Below are 16,846 nucleotides of genomic sequence, written 5' to 3'. Positions count from 1 at the left end.
ATAGCAGCATCTGCTCAAGGTGAGCGCTCACCAGAAGAAGACTGGGTCACTTTCCAGCTAATACGCAGAATGGCAGATGATGTTGATCTTCATTATCACTGCCATGAGGTTCAGGCTTGCTCCATACCAGCACCTCAGGGTAACTGGGAAAGGGAACAGCAGAATTGTGCATGTTTGCAACTGACAGTTAGAAGGGACTTGCAGCTACAGGCAATGGGCAGGAATGGCTCTTTTAATGACAGCATTTAATGTTTGTCAAGTGGGTCCTCAAGGCCTCATTAGCATATTCAAAGAATGACTGATTAAGCTGAGCTTCAGTCTACAGTGTAACTCCTACTGATGTCAAGTATGTTTGCAGCACAAATAATGGCAGGCTTCCATCTTATCTCCCAAACAAATGCATTTAATCCCAACACACGATTAAAAAGAAGAGCAAGAGAGGTACCTTTGGTGTCCCAGTCTATATTTATCTCTGAACCAATGTCTCTAGTGGCATTTAAGTTAAATTTATAAAATCTTGAAATGACAGTTGGTCCCATAAATAGTAACTTTGAAACAAGCATTGTTCAAAAAACCCAACTAATCAGTTATGTCCTTTAGGGAAGAAAATATGCAAGGCTTTCTCAGTCTGGTGTGCATGCAACTCCAGATCCACGGCAATGCTGTTGACTCTCAACTGCCTTTAAAGGGCAATTCAGTATGGTCAGCAGATGTTTGCATTTGCAGTGATGCCCGCATCTCATGAACAAATAAATTACTCCGCAACAAGTGAACAGTTCATTGTCACATAGCTGTTTCCAGGATTTTGCTGTACTACATTTCCTACTTTACAACACTGTCTCAAAAGTACTTCACTGCACCAAGTGATTAGTGAAGTTCTGAGGTCATAAGAGGTATGATATAAATGCGAGTCTATTTATTTTGGGGTGGAATTTCTGTGTGCTTACTTAAAAACCCACCTGAGAAAAATGTCAAATGGGATTTGGGGAGTCAAGGAAGAGCTAAGGTGCTCCCCATATTAATATTCATGTGCATTAATCAAGTAGGCAGGCAGCAGTTGTAAATTGCTGCCAATGTAATTTCATTGATATTTGTTAGGCTTTCTAACACATTTTCTTTTGACTTCACTTATGAATTGATAAATTGCTTCATGAGTGCTTCACCTTCCCATTTATGCTCCAAACTGAGATCTCATTTCTCTCATTGTTCTGTGAGTACTTTTCCCCTTCCTTTGATCTCAGCCCATCCTCACGAAATGGAACAACTCTTTGGCAAATGCCCAATCTAGATAGCTAGCTGTAATCTTCTGTTAAGGCTGAAAATTAACTAGCTTGCTTTTGCAATGAGGTACTAATTTGCTGAGCTCAATTGTTTCAGCAGAAGTAGGATTGGAGCATAACTTGGGTTTTTTATGCTGTTTCTTCCAGAAAGTGCAACATCATTAAAGGTTCTATTTGGTACACCTGAATTTGTGGCTCCTGAAGTTATCAACTATGAACCAATTGGGTATGCAACAGATATGTGGAGCATAGGAGTCATCTGCTATATCTTGTAAGTAAAGTCAATTGCAACTGTGACGTGAACTTAATTATATCATGAATATGTGAAAACTCGCAGAGATATAACACTTATATTTTTGCCAAAGTAAATATCCATTTTTCAATGGATCGTCTCACATATCTTTAATTAAATGTTTATCACTAATGCAGATACATTTCTTTATATTTTGTAACCAAAGGAAATAGTGCTGAGCAATAATCCAACAGATCCCATATCTTTGCAGAAACCACATGTAATCTTTATTATATCAAAATAAGTGGAATGAAAACCTGATGTGTTTTACAAGAGGCAGATGATAAAAGTGGAAATTTTTCTGGTGTTTTTGAATTTAGAGTAGATTAGTAGGTTTATTTAAATTACTAATTAATGCATTGATGAAAATAGGAGTAGATACCTTAATACTAACAACCCAATTCGGGATCTATATTTGATTTCTGGTTGTATATTAATAGGCACATTTTTCTGGGAACTTGCTGAACCTTATAAACACAGGAAGAGGCTGGATAGGCTGGCACCTCTTCACTGGAGCATTGGAGTCTGAGGGGTGACCTTACAAAGGTTTCTAAAATCATGAGGAGCACAGATGAGGTGAAGAGCAAAAGTCTTTTCCCTAGGGTTAGAAAGTTCAAAACTGGAGTGCATATTTTAAGGTGAAAGGAGAAAGATTTAAAAGGGACCTGAGGGACAATGTTTTCACGCAGAACATTGTTCATGTGTGGAATGAACTGCCTGAGAAAGCCCTTCATCAGGCTTGTGCCCGAAACGTCGAATCTCCTGTTCCTTGGATGCTGCCTGACCTGCTGCGTTTTAACCAGCAACACATTTTCAGCTCTGATCTCCAGCATCTGCAGACCTCACTTTTTACTGTAAATCTAATTAGAGAATATGACTGCAAAAGATTTAAGTATATTCTTCTCAGTTAATCCAAAAATGTGCAACTTTATTGGAAAGAAGTCTTATTTTGAAGTCCTTTAAAGTTATCAGAGCTTTATCGTTGAATAGCTTTCAGTACCAAACAACATCTTCAGGAAATATTTTTAAGGATATTAAACAATGATGAACTTTTCTTGAACATATTGATGTATAGTTTATACTATTAATATCTGTGAATATTTTGTGTCATGCTTTCTTTTATTGTAAGTAAAATTAGTTCTGTGGCCTGTGCAATCTCATCAAAGTTAAATATCTGCAATTGCATAGGACATGTTTACTGCAAAACTTTGGTTTCGAGCAAAAGAAAATTCACTTAAGAGGCAAAATTGTTTGATATTGCATCATACAAAATTACAATTATACCTTTCTGAGAAGATGTAGCTAATATAGAACATAGAAAAATACAGCACAGAACAGGTCCTTTAGCCCACTATGTTGTGCTGAGATTTAATCCTAATGTAAAACATAGTAACTTAACCTACACACCCCTCAACTCACAGCTATCCATGTGCATGTCTAGCAGTCGCTCAAATGTCTCCAATGACTCTGCTTCCACCACCACAGCTGGCAACGCATTCCATACATTCACAACTCTCTGTGTAAAGAACCTACCTCTGATGTCTCTTTTATACCTTCCTCCTAATATCTTCAAACTATGACTTCTCATACCAGTCAATCCTGCCCTTGGGAAAAGTCTCTGGCTATTCACTCTATCTATTCCCTTCATTATTTTGTACAACTCGATCAGGTCTCCTCTCTTCCTCTTTCTCTCCATTAGCTAATTAGCTACAAGAACTTCTGTTGCATCAGTTTGAGAAGAAAACTGTCTAAAAATACCTGTATTTGTCTCACTTTTGGATAAAGTGCTTGCTGTACTAATGGTGTAAATAAGTTGCATTTTATAAATTTAATTAGAGCTTAGGATATATTTTTTCTGTTGTTGAAGTTCACATTCCAGCTGTCAATGCATTATTTCTAGTTAACTACATGTATGTATAAGACCTTAATGGCCAAGAATTTATAAGAGTAGGACATTATCTGGCATGCTCTACTTGTTAGATTATTTTCCTTATCTTCAGCTCATAACCAATTTGGACTGTATATTGCTGGAGATGTTACTAAAAATGGCATGGTGAGATCAACAGTGTCCCTGAAGTCTTGATGAATGGTAAAGTCAAAAATTCTTCTCCCTGACCTATGAGATATAAGAATAGAGAAATAAAGGCATGGTAGAGAAACAAACTCAGTGAATCTGGGTAATATTGGAAGCAGAAAGGGAAACTAAGAAGAAGGAAATAAATAATTAATTAATAGAGTCAGAAAATACAGAAAAATTTTGTTTTAAAGTTAAAGTTTTCATTGCTTATTTTTTAATATCTTTAGGAATGACGTGCTGCTGTCAGGAATATATCTCTATAACTTCAGTTATTCATTTTTTGAGGCAGAGAGGTTACTCAGCACAGAAGGTATATAAATCTTATCGTAAAGAGATCTTGACTTATACAGTTACCAGAACTTTTTTTTATGTTTAATTAATTTTAATAGATCAAATGTCGTAATTTTGTTTGAAGTCGTTTTGGGCATTAATCGTCAGCTCCCATAAATGGGATGCTAAAGGCAAATTGGTGGAAATCATCCACCAACTTGTGGTGACTTACAACTCATGGGCCTTTTTTTCTCTCAGCAGAAGTTCCTAGCTATTTACAAACTAATGACACTGAGTACATAAAATTCACTATCACTTTCCCAGCTAATTTAAAATCACCGTGTTTGGCCATTTTAAGATTAATTCTGATGTGGAATCCATCACAAAGAAAACTAATGTTGTTAACCTGTCTTGAACTGTTCATGTTAGCTGGGTGAATTAGTTTTAGAAATTATGGGACAAGAAATTGGAATTTTTTGCATTTGTTAATTTATGGTCCTTCAGTCCTCCAAAACAGTGTTCTCAATGTGCACGTACATTTTGGTATAAACTGCGTGAGATGCCATATCGGTCAGTGCATTAATGCATGCGAGGAGAAAGTGAGGTCTGCAGATGCTGGAGTATCAGTGCTGAAAATGTGTTGCTGGAAAAGCGCAGCAGGTCAGGCAGCATCCATGGAACAGGAAATTCGACGTTTCGGGCATAAGCCCTTCATCAAGCATTCCTGATGAAGGGCTTATGCCCGAAACATCGAATTTCCTGTTCCTTGGATGCTGCCTGACCTGCTGCGCTTTTCCAGCAACACATTTTCAGCATTAATCAATGCACATTGTACAACTTTTGTAGTTACACACAGCAAGCAGATTAGTATGCAATGCTGATTTGAGATCAGCAGTGTCATATGAAGCTCAACCCTGAAGCTAGATCCTTATTCTTAGCCTCACACAACTGAGCAACCTAAAGATCCACATCAGCAATATTTAAAGAACTTGTCAACTACTTTCACATTAGTTACTAGTTGATTCTCTTGGCTGATGGTATAAATCTGAAGTGCTTGGTGCTGTCTGTACGAGTTTAAAGGTGTAAAAATCTACATGGAATTCTGTGCCATGAATTGAAAGAGGTATTCCTTTGTGATATGTCAAAACTTGGAGAATGAGCAAGTTGTTTGACAAGGGAAGATGCAGTGGTAGAAATGGGTTCTCAGGAGAAAGTAATTTCTGTGCACAATTTCCAAGGAGAAAATTTCCTACCTGAAACTCACTAAGAAACAATGAGTAACTGCTATGCTTTTCATTAAAAGATGGCACCTCCTTCTTTGCAGCCTCTGCCATAGCACTATTGATGACTCCTTCCATCACTTTGATGAGGGTAAACTGATGGGACAGTAATTGACGTGGTTGAGTTTGTTTGCTTATGTCCAGGCCATACCTGTGTAATTTTTATATTGTCAGGAAGCTGCCATGTTGTAGCTGGATTGGAGCAGATTGGCTAGGACTACAGCTAGTTCTGGATCCCAAGACCTCAAGCAGAACATTATCAGATCCCATGGTCTTTTCAGTATCCTGTGCCTTCAGCTGTTTTTTGATATCACACAAGATGAATCGAATTGAGTTCTGTGAAACCACACTGAATGCCTTCTAGCTTGTCGGTCATGACCCTTTACTTCCTGACATTTTATCTCCAACTTGCCAACTTCACTTGGATCCCATGGGCATTTAGTTTACCATAAATTTGCCATACAAAACCTTGTCAGGACTTTTGTTAAAATTCCCATAAAGTATTTACAAGTTTCTATGCTCATTGACTCTCCTCTATACTTTGTCAAAAAAATCATTTCAGGTTCATCAGATAGAACTTTGCCTTGTATTCCTTTCTAAATGATATTGTGCTTCAGAATACTTTAATAAATTTGGCAACCATTGAGGTTATATTGAGTGGTCTGAAATTACTAAGTCTATGCCATCTTCTGTTTTTACACAACAGTATGACTGTAGTGGTCTTCCCACTCCAAATCCATAGATAGAGAGAATTGCAAAACAATAGTCAAAGCCTTCATTATTTCTCCTCTTCTTTCCCTTAGCAACCCAGGATACATTTCATCCAGACCTGACTTTTATTTAATGATGCTAGACATCTTAATATTTTGCTTTCACTATTAATATCCCAACCAATGGTTCACTCCTGAACTGCAAAGATAGCTTCATCCCTTTTTTTTAATGAAAATGGGTGGATAACATTCATCAAGAATCACACAATACCTTTGGACTCTTATTGTCCCAACCTTTTCTTATCAATCTTTATATTTGAAGCCTTTACTGAATTGCTTCCCAATATCTTTTCATGACCTCTTTGTTTTACTAATTTCCTTATTAATTTCATCCTGCAATTTCTATACTACTCTAATCTTCCTGCAATTTTGAATTCTTGGCATCTAACATGAGCTTTTTTTTTGCCTTACTTTATATGGTATGTTACTTGGCATCTCAGAGTGCTAGAGAGATGTTGAGTAGTTACTAGATTTGTAAATCCCACTCTTTTTGGTAGCCTCGTACTTGTTCAGGAAACAACAGTCTTAACTTGCAGGGTAACCACATTCAGAAAAATACTATTTTTTTTGCCAAAAGTATACTTTCTTCACAATTTTTTTAAAAATCAGAAAACATTTCAAGTTGAATATTACAGAAATTGCAATAAATTTTAACCTGTCTCCACACACCATGTCCTTTGCAATGTGATTGTGATAGTCTTAATATTTTCAAAATACTTTTAATGTCAGGTATACAGCTGATTAGCAAAACATTTCAAGTTGGAAATTATATAACGTGCCTGAGGTGCCTTGATGCATTTTTAATACTTGTAATTTCCCATGTACATTCTTTGAAAGGTACACTTCCTGAGGGGTTCTACAGTTTCAGCTCCTGAGTGTGTTAGGCTAAAAGGCCTTAAATAGTGACTTTTTTCCCAGCTGCTAAGGTCTCAGCATTGCAGATGCTCCTCAGTTACTCTAGTTACCGCTCAAGCTTCAATGTCCAGAGCTGAAGCTGCCTTACTTCAAATGCCAGCTCCCATTTTCATTGCATTCATTTTCTGGAGTATATGTGCATTCATTTTCCTCTGAAGACTGCTCATCAAAGTGCTCGTATGAGTCTTTTGCACTCGGATTTGAGTTTGACTTCACTATCCAGGAAGCTGACACCTAAATTATTCTTCCACCCCTCTGGTGCCTAGTCTCTCAGCAATTCATGTCTCTGAGTTATCATCCTCTGATTTACATGCAATGGAGTATCTCAGTTGAGTGACAACGACCTAGATTTTTGCAGACACAGTTAGACATGATAGTAAAGAATGTATTTGGTGCACTTGCCTTTATTGGTCAGTGCTTTAAATACAGGGGTAGGAGGTCGTGTTGCAGTTGTATAGGACATTGGTTAAACCACTTTTGGAATACTGAGTTCAATTCTGGTCTCCTCACTAAAGGAAAGATGTTGTGAAACATTAAAGTGTTCAAAAAAGATTTTACAAGGATGCTGCTGCGACTGGAGGTTTTGAGTTATAGAGGCTGAATAGGCTGGGGCTATTTCCCTCCACCGTCGGAGGCTGAGGGGTGACCTTATGGAGGGCATGGATAGAATGAATAGTTGAAATCTTTTCCCCATGGTTGGGGGAGTCCAAAACTAGAGGGCAAAGGTTGAGGGTGAGAGAGGAAAGAAATAAGAGGAACCTAAGGGATAACTTTTTAACACAGGGGATGGTGCATGTGTGAAATGAGCTGCTAGAGGAAATGGTGGAGGATGGTACAACTACAACATTTAAAAGGCATCTGGATGGGTTTGTGAACAGGAAGGGTTTAGATGCATAATGGCTAAATGCTGGCAAATGGGACTAGATCAACTTAAAATATTAGATCAGCATGAATGAGTTGGATTCAAGGGTTTGTTCCATGCTGTGCATCTCTATGACTCTTACTTTTCTGTTAAAGGAACGGAGGCAGGCAGTGATTTTCAATTAGGAAAGCTCAAACCCAGCTGGTTCGATTGAATGCAATACCTTCATAGCTTTTGAATTGATTATCCATGCATCTTTGATCTGTTTGTTGAACTGAAGAGAGAATAAATTCTTCCTCCATTTATTTTGAGCAAAATAATTTAGTAAGTAGCAGTTAGTTCATACAACTAGATGTTATTAACTTTATTCATGCTACGAAGCATATTGTGTGGAAAAGTAAACATAGTGATGTAAAGTGTGAGATTTCTTAATATTTTCATTTTGTTTATTTTTGTGTTTGGCTTTTTAAATTTGAACTCAAAACATTTGTGTTTTCTGTATCCCTAAAGGGGTTTAATGATTAACTTGTAAGCATTTTTATAGCCATTATGTTTTTCTTCCAAAAAAGGTTTGAGAAAAGTAGTTTTAGGGGTTAATAAGAATTGATTTCCTTTAGGAGAATTTGAGTGAACAAACAGGGTAGAGCTTTAAATTTTCAGAGTTGAGACTTTTTGCAGGGCTTGGAAAAATACCCATAGCTTAGAATAAGAAGCTTTTTTTGGTTTCATTTAACTGCTGTTCTACAGAAGTTATGGCTGGAACCAAATGTTTAAGCAGTATCTCTGAGGAAGAGAAAAGATAGTTTAGAATTGTTAAGAATAGGTTACCTTCGTGTAAGTTGAAGTTCCAGACCAAAAGTGTTTGGTTTAAAACATGAAGGAGATATTTAAAGCTAAGAAAATTTTAATTCCATTTCTGATAAATCAAGGAAGAGACAATCGGTTTCTCATGGCCAATAATTGAAGCCACAGCTAAGTCAAAGTTTATGTAAGATAAACGAGGGATTTCTATCTACTGTTTGAGTACTGTAATGGGATGCTATTAAGATTGGTGTGATTATGTTTGTTGCAATGTTTGTGTTTTATGTGCAAGTTGTTTGTTTCATGCTATTTTATCATATTTATCTTGTGCACAATAAGCTTATATTTTGTTGTTAAAAGCAAGTCTCCAACATTGCACGCTTTTGTTTCAGTAAGAGACCACCTTGTTAAAACCTGAAATCTGACTTGTCCAGTAATAACATCAGTTGGGCTCATAACAGCTCAGTAGTAGCCACTATTTTACAACGATTAGATTTTGAAATATCAATGATTTTTTTTAACTATTTCAGTCATAACTTGAACATTGTGTCCAATATTATTTTTGGAAGAATTAGGTAGAAGAAAACCAGCCTTTTATTTATCATCAGGTATATGAATATGAATATTATTATGTAATAATATGAATGATATGAAAATTATTGGATATGAATAATATAATAAAATTAATGTTAGTGCAAGACAAAGAATGTTAAAATATGGGGAATGAATGTTATACTGTGTGCCTCAAATATTAAGCAAAAAGTAGTTTACATATAAAACATTTTTTTTGGCTTTGACAGATGAGTTTAAAAATCTTGGCACACTTTATCCAAAAGGAAATGATGTTTATGAGTGCATCTGATATATTTTTAATCCCCCAAAAAACAGTGTTTACGATTTTGTGTCTGAAAAAGATCCAAACTTAATTAAGTGGGTGTAAGAGCTCAGATAAAGGGAAATCATGTAAATACAACTGAAGATGATAATAAACTTAAGATTATTCTAAAACAAGCTGAAACCATAAAGAATTCAGAGTGTTTTAGTAAGGAGCCATTGGCTTGCACCCAGTGCCAGCTGCTCCTTTGACTGTCTGAAGATAAATCAGTTTATTTTTGCATTCCGGATGGAAAATTGTTTCCATAGTAAGTATCCACTCTTACCAGTTATTAACTTTAAAAGGATATAAAAAGGAGCATAGTACCCATTCCAAATTTATACACTCCATGCTGAAGCAAATTTAACGAACCTGATAAAGTAAATGAAGGTTAACTCTACTTGTTAAATGGAAAATCAATTTTAATGCCATAAATATTTTGCAGCTTTTCCCCTGTTTTAATTAGATTAGATTACTTACAGTGTGGAAACAGGCCCTTCGGCCCAACAAGTCCACACCGACCCGCCGAAGCACAACCTACCCATACCCCTACATTTACCCCTTTACCTAACATACAGTCAATTTAGCATGGCCAATTCACCTGACCCGCACATCTTTGGACTGTGGGAGGAAACCGGAGCACCCGGAGGAAACCCACGCAGACACGGGGAGAATGTGCAAACTCCACACAGTCAGTCGCCCGAGTCAGGAATTGAACCCGGGTGTCTGGCGCTGTGAGGCAGCAGTGCTAACCACTGTGCCACCGTGCCGCCTGAATACTATATTTCAAGTGTTTTCGAGTCAACTGAATTCTTGAATTAGATGGGAAAGTCTGTTGCATGGTAGCTTTTTCATTCAGTGTTGCACACATGAACGCCCCCTCCAGAGAGACTTCCTGTGGAATCTAAATTTGGATCCACCCTTATAAATTTGAAAAAGAATTATATTAAATTTTCATGTGTATATAGTATGTAACTGAAAGCAAACTATTGCAATCATTTTCGGGACAACTTTACAATTTCTATATATGCAAGGCAACTCTGCAACAATGCAGCACAAAATGACTAATGTGAAGCAAAAGTAAAATTAGTGGATACGTTTTTCCAACTTTGAACATTATGAGCAATGGTGTGTCAATTGAAAACATATAGCATGCTTGAAAAATCAGACGCCAAAGAAGAAAGAAGTCCAATTTTGTAACTAAGTTTTGAACAGTAAGATGTTAATCTTGCTAGAGAGCAGCGAGAGGTTTATTGCATGCATTTGCATTTCATTACTGCCTAATTGCACCTCATTAACATGCACTTACTTAACATCCTATGTGCCAGACAGAAACGAGGCAATTATGACCTGCGTTGCTTTCCAATCAAAAATCATTGCAACCACATCCAGAGTGAGCAGAGTTAAACATCGCACACACCAGGTTATACTTCAACAGGTTTATTTGGAAATACTAGCTTTTGAGGCACTGCCTCTTCATCAGGTGGTTCTTCACCACCTGATAAAGAACCAGCGTTTCGAAAGCTAGTGCTTCCAAATAAACCTGTTAGAGTATAACTTGGTGTTGTTTGATTTTTAACTTTATCCACCCCAGTCCAGCATCGGCTCCTCCAAATCAGAATGAGCAGAGTCAGTGTTTTATTTTACCTGAGCATTCTGCTTATGAGTGATGTGGGGACCCTCAAGGGGCAACTGTGTTAATCAGACAATTTCACAGTACAGGTTGAAGATATCTGTGACCACAACAACTTGCAAATGAGGTGCATGAGATACTGTGTGGAATACAAATCCTGGGCACAAACAATCTTTACCATGTTATTGATCATAATAAATGGATTATATATAGCTGTTAACCAGAAGAAATCATGGATGCCCTTGAAAGTGTCTTCTGCAGTCCACAATGTGCAAAGATAATCCAAGATCTCATAGGCTGCAAAAGGGCATGGAGCTGGTTTCCTCTCACCTTGAACTCATCAATATGTACTGAGATGCAGTGCTGCCTTCCTTGGTTGGGTGAAAATGAGAGGCAAGGTTTCAATAAACCTATCACACTTACACTCTTCTCCTATATTTGCATGACATGGTTTTTGCTTTATACATCAGAATAAGTTGCACTATGTCAAAGGTTCATGTTGCATAATTCCTTGGCTGTCATTGTCAGGGTATTCCATATCCCACTGTATTATGGACAACATTGATAAACCATCATTTGTCAAAATGCTGATTGCTCAAATTACGAAGAATGCATCTTATTCCTGATAACTCCCCACACAGGTTCATTGGAAGCATAACTAATAGATACAGTGACAGCAGAAGTTGTTGTCAGTTTGGGTGCAGTGTAACAAAGGTGCAGAAAAATTGAGGAGGAACAAATGAGCCAACCTTTCCCAGGACCCTCAGCAATCTCCAGCAGCTGCTAAACAGCCTTTGCATAAAGAAGTCACCGATGAAGGACAGTCAGGAGGAGGACCTACTGGAGACCCAGAGTCTACCATTTTGATGCCATTTCCTCCAGATGGGTAAGGTGCATTGATACCACAGACTGCAGATGTCCCAGGATGCCATCACAGAACTGTACCACCTACTGGACTGGGACCTGCAACCTATCCCATTTAACAAGACATTTAAATTTATATGCAAATGGCTGAATCCATGAATCCACTGGGGATTGCTTCCAAGGACCCAGTGTAGACCTGTATGCAATCGCATAACCCACAAGTGTACCAAGGAAGTTACTGATGCAGTTTGTGTCAGTCACAGCTGTGCTTCATCTTTTTTCCCTATGATGAGGTCAGTGCTGCAGCGCTGGCTTGTCAGATTTTTCAATGTAGCCAGCTTCCACCATGTGCAGGACACTGTTTAGTCCACACACGCACACGCACACACATGCACACGCACACACCTTGAGTGAGCCGTATCATAATTGCAGCAGATGTCTTTAATAGAGAAAAGTTCTATTGCATCAGTGAACAAGTACAAATCATCTGTAATCATCAGTTTTAGGAGCCTAAGCCAAGGAACGTGGGAGCTTTCCTATTGCCTATATCCTTGAGAACTCCCATGTTCCTTCTTTTCAAGAGCCGGCTACCTTCCAAGGGTGGTTACTAGATGACATGGGACTACCTTGCAATCATGGTTGGTAATTCCATTGTAGAATCTCTTGACTCAGGTTACGTGTACATAAAATGCAGATCATTCTTCCATGAGAGCTGTTGAGGAGTGGATGATATCTCAAAATCTAAGGACAGTAGTCATTTGTCAAGTCCAGGGTCACAGTCATCAGCCAGGGGCTACCATCACAGTAAGTCAAGGTCATCATCCAATCTCAGTCCAGGAACTTGCTGCAGTAAGTTCATCATTTGGACCAAACAGCTAAGGGGGTCCATGCCCGTACAATCCGGGCAGTGGGCAACAGCCAGTCCTGCAGAGCCAATGCAGTCAATCTGGGGATTCAGAAGACATGAGTCTGAGTGGTGCACAGAAGTCAACCAAGGGTCTGGTCACACATTAGTCAGGGTTGTCTTTCCAAGTCAGTCAAGGTGGATTATTAGGATGTTGTATTATGATGGGGACTCTGGGGAAGTCAGTTGTGGAGATCAAAGGCTGTACAGTGGAATACACAGGTCGTGAATCGGGGAAGCTCAGCATATAAGGGTGGGAGATGGTAGATTCTAGATTAGAGTGTTGCTGGAAAAGCACAGCAGTTCAGGCAGCATCCGAGGAGCAGGAAAATCGACGTTTCGGGCAAAAGCCCTTCATCAGGAATATTCCTCTATTACTGATGAAGGGTTTTTGCCTGAAACGTCAAGTTTCCTGCTCCTCAGATGCTGCCTGAACTGCTGTGCTTTTCTAGCACCACTCTAATCTAGAATCTGGTTTCTAGCATCTGCAGTCATTGTTTTTGCCTGGGAGATGGTAGAGCATGGGAGGATAAGCGGTACAGTAGAAAAGACGGGATCATCAACAATCATCACTAATCTGACACCAATGAGGGTCAGCGCATAACCATGTTTAAATGACTCAGCTGTTTGCCTGGGGCTCAAGGAGTAAAGTGGAGTGATGAGCAATTAAATAAAGTAGTTGGGTAGGAACATGGATAAGACCAATCCAATGGAAGAGTAAGGCAGAAAGGAACATTTTTCTAGGGTGGAGAGGGTTACTTAGGTAGAATGAGCCTGAGAAACACTCGATGAAGCATGTATCTGTGTTGCCTTCCAGCCTCATCCAAAGCATAAATGTGCAGTCAGGATGAGAAATGGCCACCACCACAGGCAGAGTGAATACAGAAAGTGTTTATTTCTGCTCCCCTTTGAGAGCACAGGCTCTAAATGTGAGTAAAGTGAGACCTTTCAAGGGGAATGACATTAACACTTACTGACACTTACACAGTACGGGTTATGGATACGTGTTATCACATAATCCTGTATGTGGACTTTATGCATTGACCAACTTTGTCAACTGAAACACCTGGTCACAAGCAATCTTGTTTGTATTATTTAACACTGCAAATTGGTCTCAGTAATGTCTCTAAAACACGAGTAATGTCAGGCAAGCTGTAAAGATTTATCTTATTTGCAATCACCTTCCAAACTTTCCTAGCTTGTATCAGATACAAGTACTGTCCACTTCATACCTGGCATACAAAAATCCAACTTTTTAAAAAATGTATCTTCTTGAGATGTGGTGTCACTGGTTAGACCAGCATTTATTGTCCAGATGGCAGTTAACAGTCATCCACATTGCTGTGAGTGTGGAGTCTCGTGTAGATCAGACCAGATAAGGATGACAGATTTCCTTCCCTAAGTATCATTATTCTATATGCAATTCTGCCTTTGGATAATGTAGGAGTTGGGGTGAAGGGAAAAGTTCCTAAAATTTCTGCATGTACAATGTATCTGTGCCAAATGGTTTAAAGGAACTTAGGTCTGAGTCAGATCATCAATGCGCAAGGTCCTTGTAGGGGAACCCATTAATCTTCCTTGTTGGAGAACTCTATATCACAATGTTGTGAGGACACAAGTTACTCATGAATGCTGCAACTGCTAAATAATCCCATTGCCAAGGAGCCACTCTCTGTTTCTGATAATGCCCACGTAGGCTCTTTGGAACCATCCCTAGTGGATCCAAATACAGAAGCAGTTGCAGCCGCTGCTGTAAGCGTGTCCTCAAGTATAAATGAGAAGCAGATGCATATGGAAGCCCAAGATCAGCATCGACCTCCAGTGGATGAGGAGCAGCCTCCTATTGCAGAGGTTCCTGCCAAAGCTGGCCTCGTGAAGGATTGAGAGAAGGTCCGTGACACTACACTGCCTGGAAGTGGTGTCCATTCATTATTAGACGTACCCAGTGTGAAGTCAACAAGGGCCATAAGATGTCTCCTGTCAATGTGGGGAAAATGAAAATGTTTAGGGTGGCACGGTGGCACAGTGGTTAGCACTGCTGCCTCACAGCGCCTGTAGACCCGGGTTCAATTCCCGACTCAGGCGACTGACTGTGTGGAGTTTGCACGTTCTCCCCGTGTCTGCGTGGGTTTCCTCCGGGTGCTCCGGTTTCCTCCCACAATCCAAAGATGTGCGGGTCAGGTGAATTGGCCAAGCTAAATTGCCCGTAGTGTTAGGTAAGGGGTAAATGTAGGGGTATGGGTGGGTTGCGGTTCGGCGGGTCGGTGTGGACTTGTTGGGCCGAAGGGCCTGTTTCCACACTGTAAGTCTAATCTAATCTAATCAGATTCCATTTCTAGGATTTTGTTGTAATACGGTACAGGTAGAGGATACTGCTTAATTCTTAGATTGTCATCTCCTGACAACTGGAGGACACAATACCAAGTGAAAGTATGAATTTTGCACAAAGAATGACTGCTTCTCTACTCTCTACTCTTGTAGTTGCAGCTAAAGTGGCATTCACTCACACAGCTGATGATAAAAAGTGAACATCAATTTACAAATGTGACGATGTATTTACAATCAGATTTAACCCATACAATCTATGTGCCATCATACTCTTTTCTTTCTCTTTTCCCTCCTACAAGCTTTAGGTTCAGTCCTGGGGTGTGGACCTTGCCGTAAACTGTTAGCCTTGGAGTTTTGGATGAGCAATCCCTGAGTCTTAGTAGCTACAGGACTCAGACACGCTGAGTGTGCTGGCCAGATTCACTCTTCCAGAGGATTGAGGGTCACAGTCAGTGTAGAGCTGGAGGACCTGGTACCTCTGGAACAGGTCCCAGATGGAAGTCTACTGGCACCATCCTGCCTCCCTGTGAGGAGGAGGCACCCAGAATGATGCCAAGATACCTAGTCCCTCTGTCACCTGTTCACGCTGAGTACCAATGGCTAATGCAGCTGTCTGCAGATCTGTACACACATCCAGTAAGTATTGACCTGGGTCAGCATGGCAACTGCCAACCTGTCAATGGAGGCAGCCAAGTACAGTTGTGTTGGTAGACTCCTCTGACCTGAATCAGTTTATCGAGTACAGTACTTCTGATAATCCTGCATGCTGCTGCTGTATTGATTGTGAATTTGAATAAAGTTATTAATGGTCAAAACCATGGGAGTTCTCTCCTGTCTGGAGCTAGCCAGTTGCCTGATCTGAATGCCAATGACCTGAAATGTTTCTCCTTTGGCAGCTGAAGAGACATGACAGTGCTGTGCTCACCAGAACATGTTCTCACCTCTAATCTAACTAATGTAACTATTGATCTGGCAGGATCTGGGCTGTTGGCGGGTGCTGGAGACAGGAGGGTGCTTTCCCTGAGACTTGTGAGTTCTTGTTCAGAGGTGGAGGTGGAGATGGTGTCCTGAGGGACTGTTCTCTACAGGACTGAGACAGCTGGAGATTGTAGGAGACAAGAGCAGGAATGAGTTGTAAATTAGCGGTTGACATTTGAGAATGTCACATACATGTTCACGGTGGCAGTGATAGGAAAACTGTATCGCATATGATAATAACTGTGTCTTGGAGGTCTCGATGTCACCATATTGAGTGGCCTTTGTCCTCTCCTGCTCGAGTAAGGGTCTCCTTTTTGTTTGTGCGGGTTTGGAGCTGGATGGTGGACACCTGTGTTGCCTTTCTGTGTCCTGTTGTTGGGCTATTTTCTGCTGGAATGAGACACAGAAAAACATGAATGTGCTCTGCACAGCTGTTAATGTTGGTGCAAGAGTTGAAAGATAGTGAAGTGTCTCCACTAAGTAACGAAGCACTGCAGAGGGCATGCAGCATTAATAGTCAAGGGGATTGGGTTAGGGGTGAGAGTGACTGAAGGTAGATGTTGTTTGAAATTATAACAATGGAGGACCATGAGCTTTGATTGGAGGGGGGTGCAATGGCAGAGTTAGCATAATTATGAAGTAACAGAATGAAGAGGGTCGCACTTACACTTGTGGAGCACAGAGAGTCATTAACCTCCTTCATGTTGGGTGTTCCTCC

At 39.7% G+C, this 16,846-nt stretch overlaps 1 protein-coding gene across 3 annotated transcripts in view; it reads left to right on the top strand.

The window, feature by feature from the left end:
• The window catches only part of LOC132817098 (myosin light chain kinase, smooth muscle-like), a 429,362-nt gene that overhangs the window by 390,691 nt on the left and 21,825 nt on the right, over window positions 1-16,846 (top strand). For all 3 annotated transcript variants that reach the window (XM_060827247.1, XM_060827248.1, XM_060827250.1), the window contains one exon: window positions 1,428-1,551. In XM_060827247.1, coding sequence (XP_060683230.1) covers window positions 1,428-1,551 — 124 coding nt within the window. The remainder of the gene's footprint in view (window positions 1-1,427; window positions 1,552-16,846) is intronic.

The sequence above is a fragment of the Hemiscyllium ocellatum genome, chromosome 7, assembly GCF_020745735.1.
Source record: "Hemiscyllium ocellatum isolate sHemOce1 chromosome 7, sHemOce1.pat.X.cur, whole genome shotgun sequence".
Taxonomy (NCBI): domain Eukaryota; kingdom Metazoa; phylum Chordata; class Chondrichthyes; order Orectolobiformes; family Hemiscylliidae; genus Hemiscyllium; species Hemiscyllium ocellatum.
This window is presented reverse-complemented; position numbering and strand designations above follow the sequence as displayed.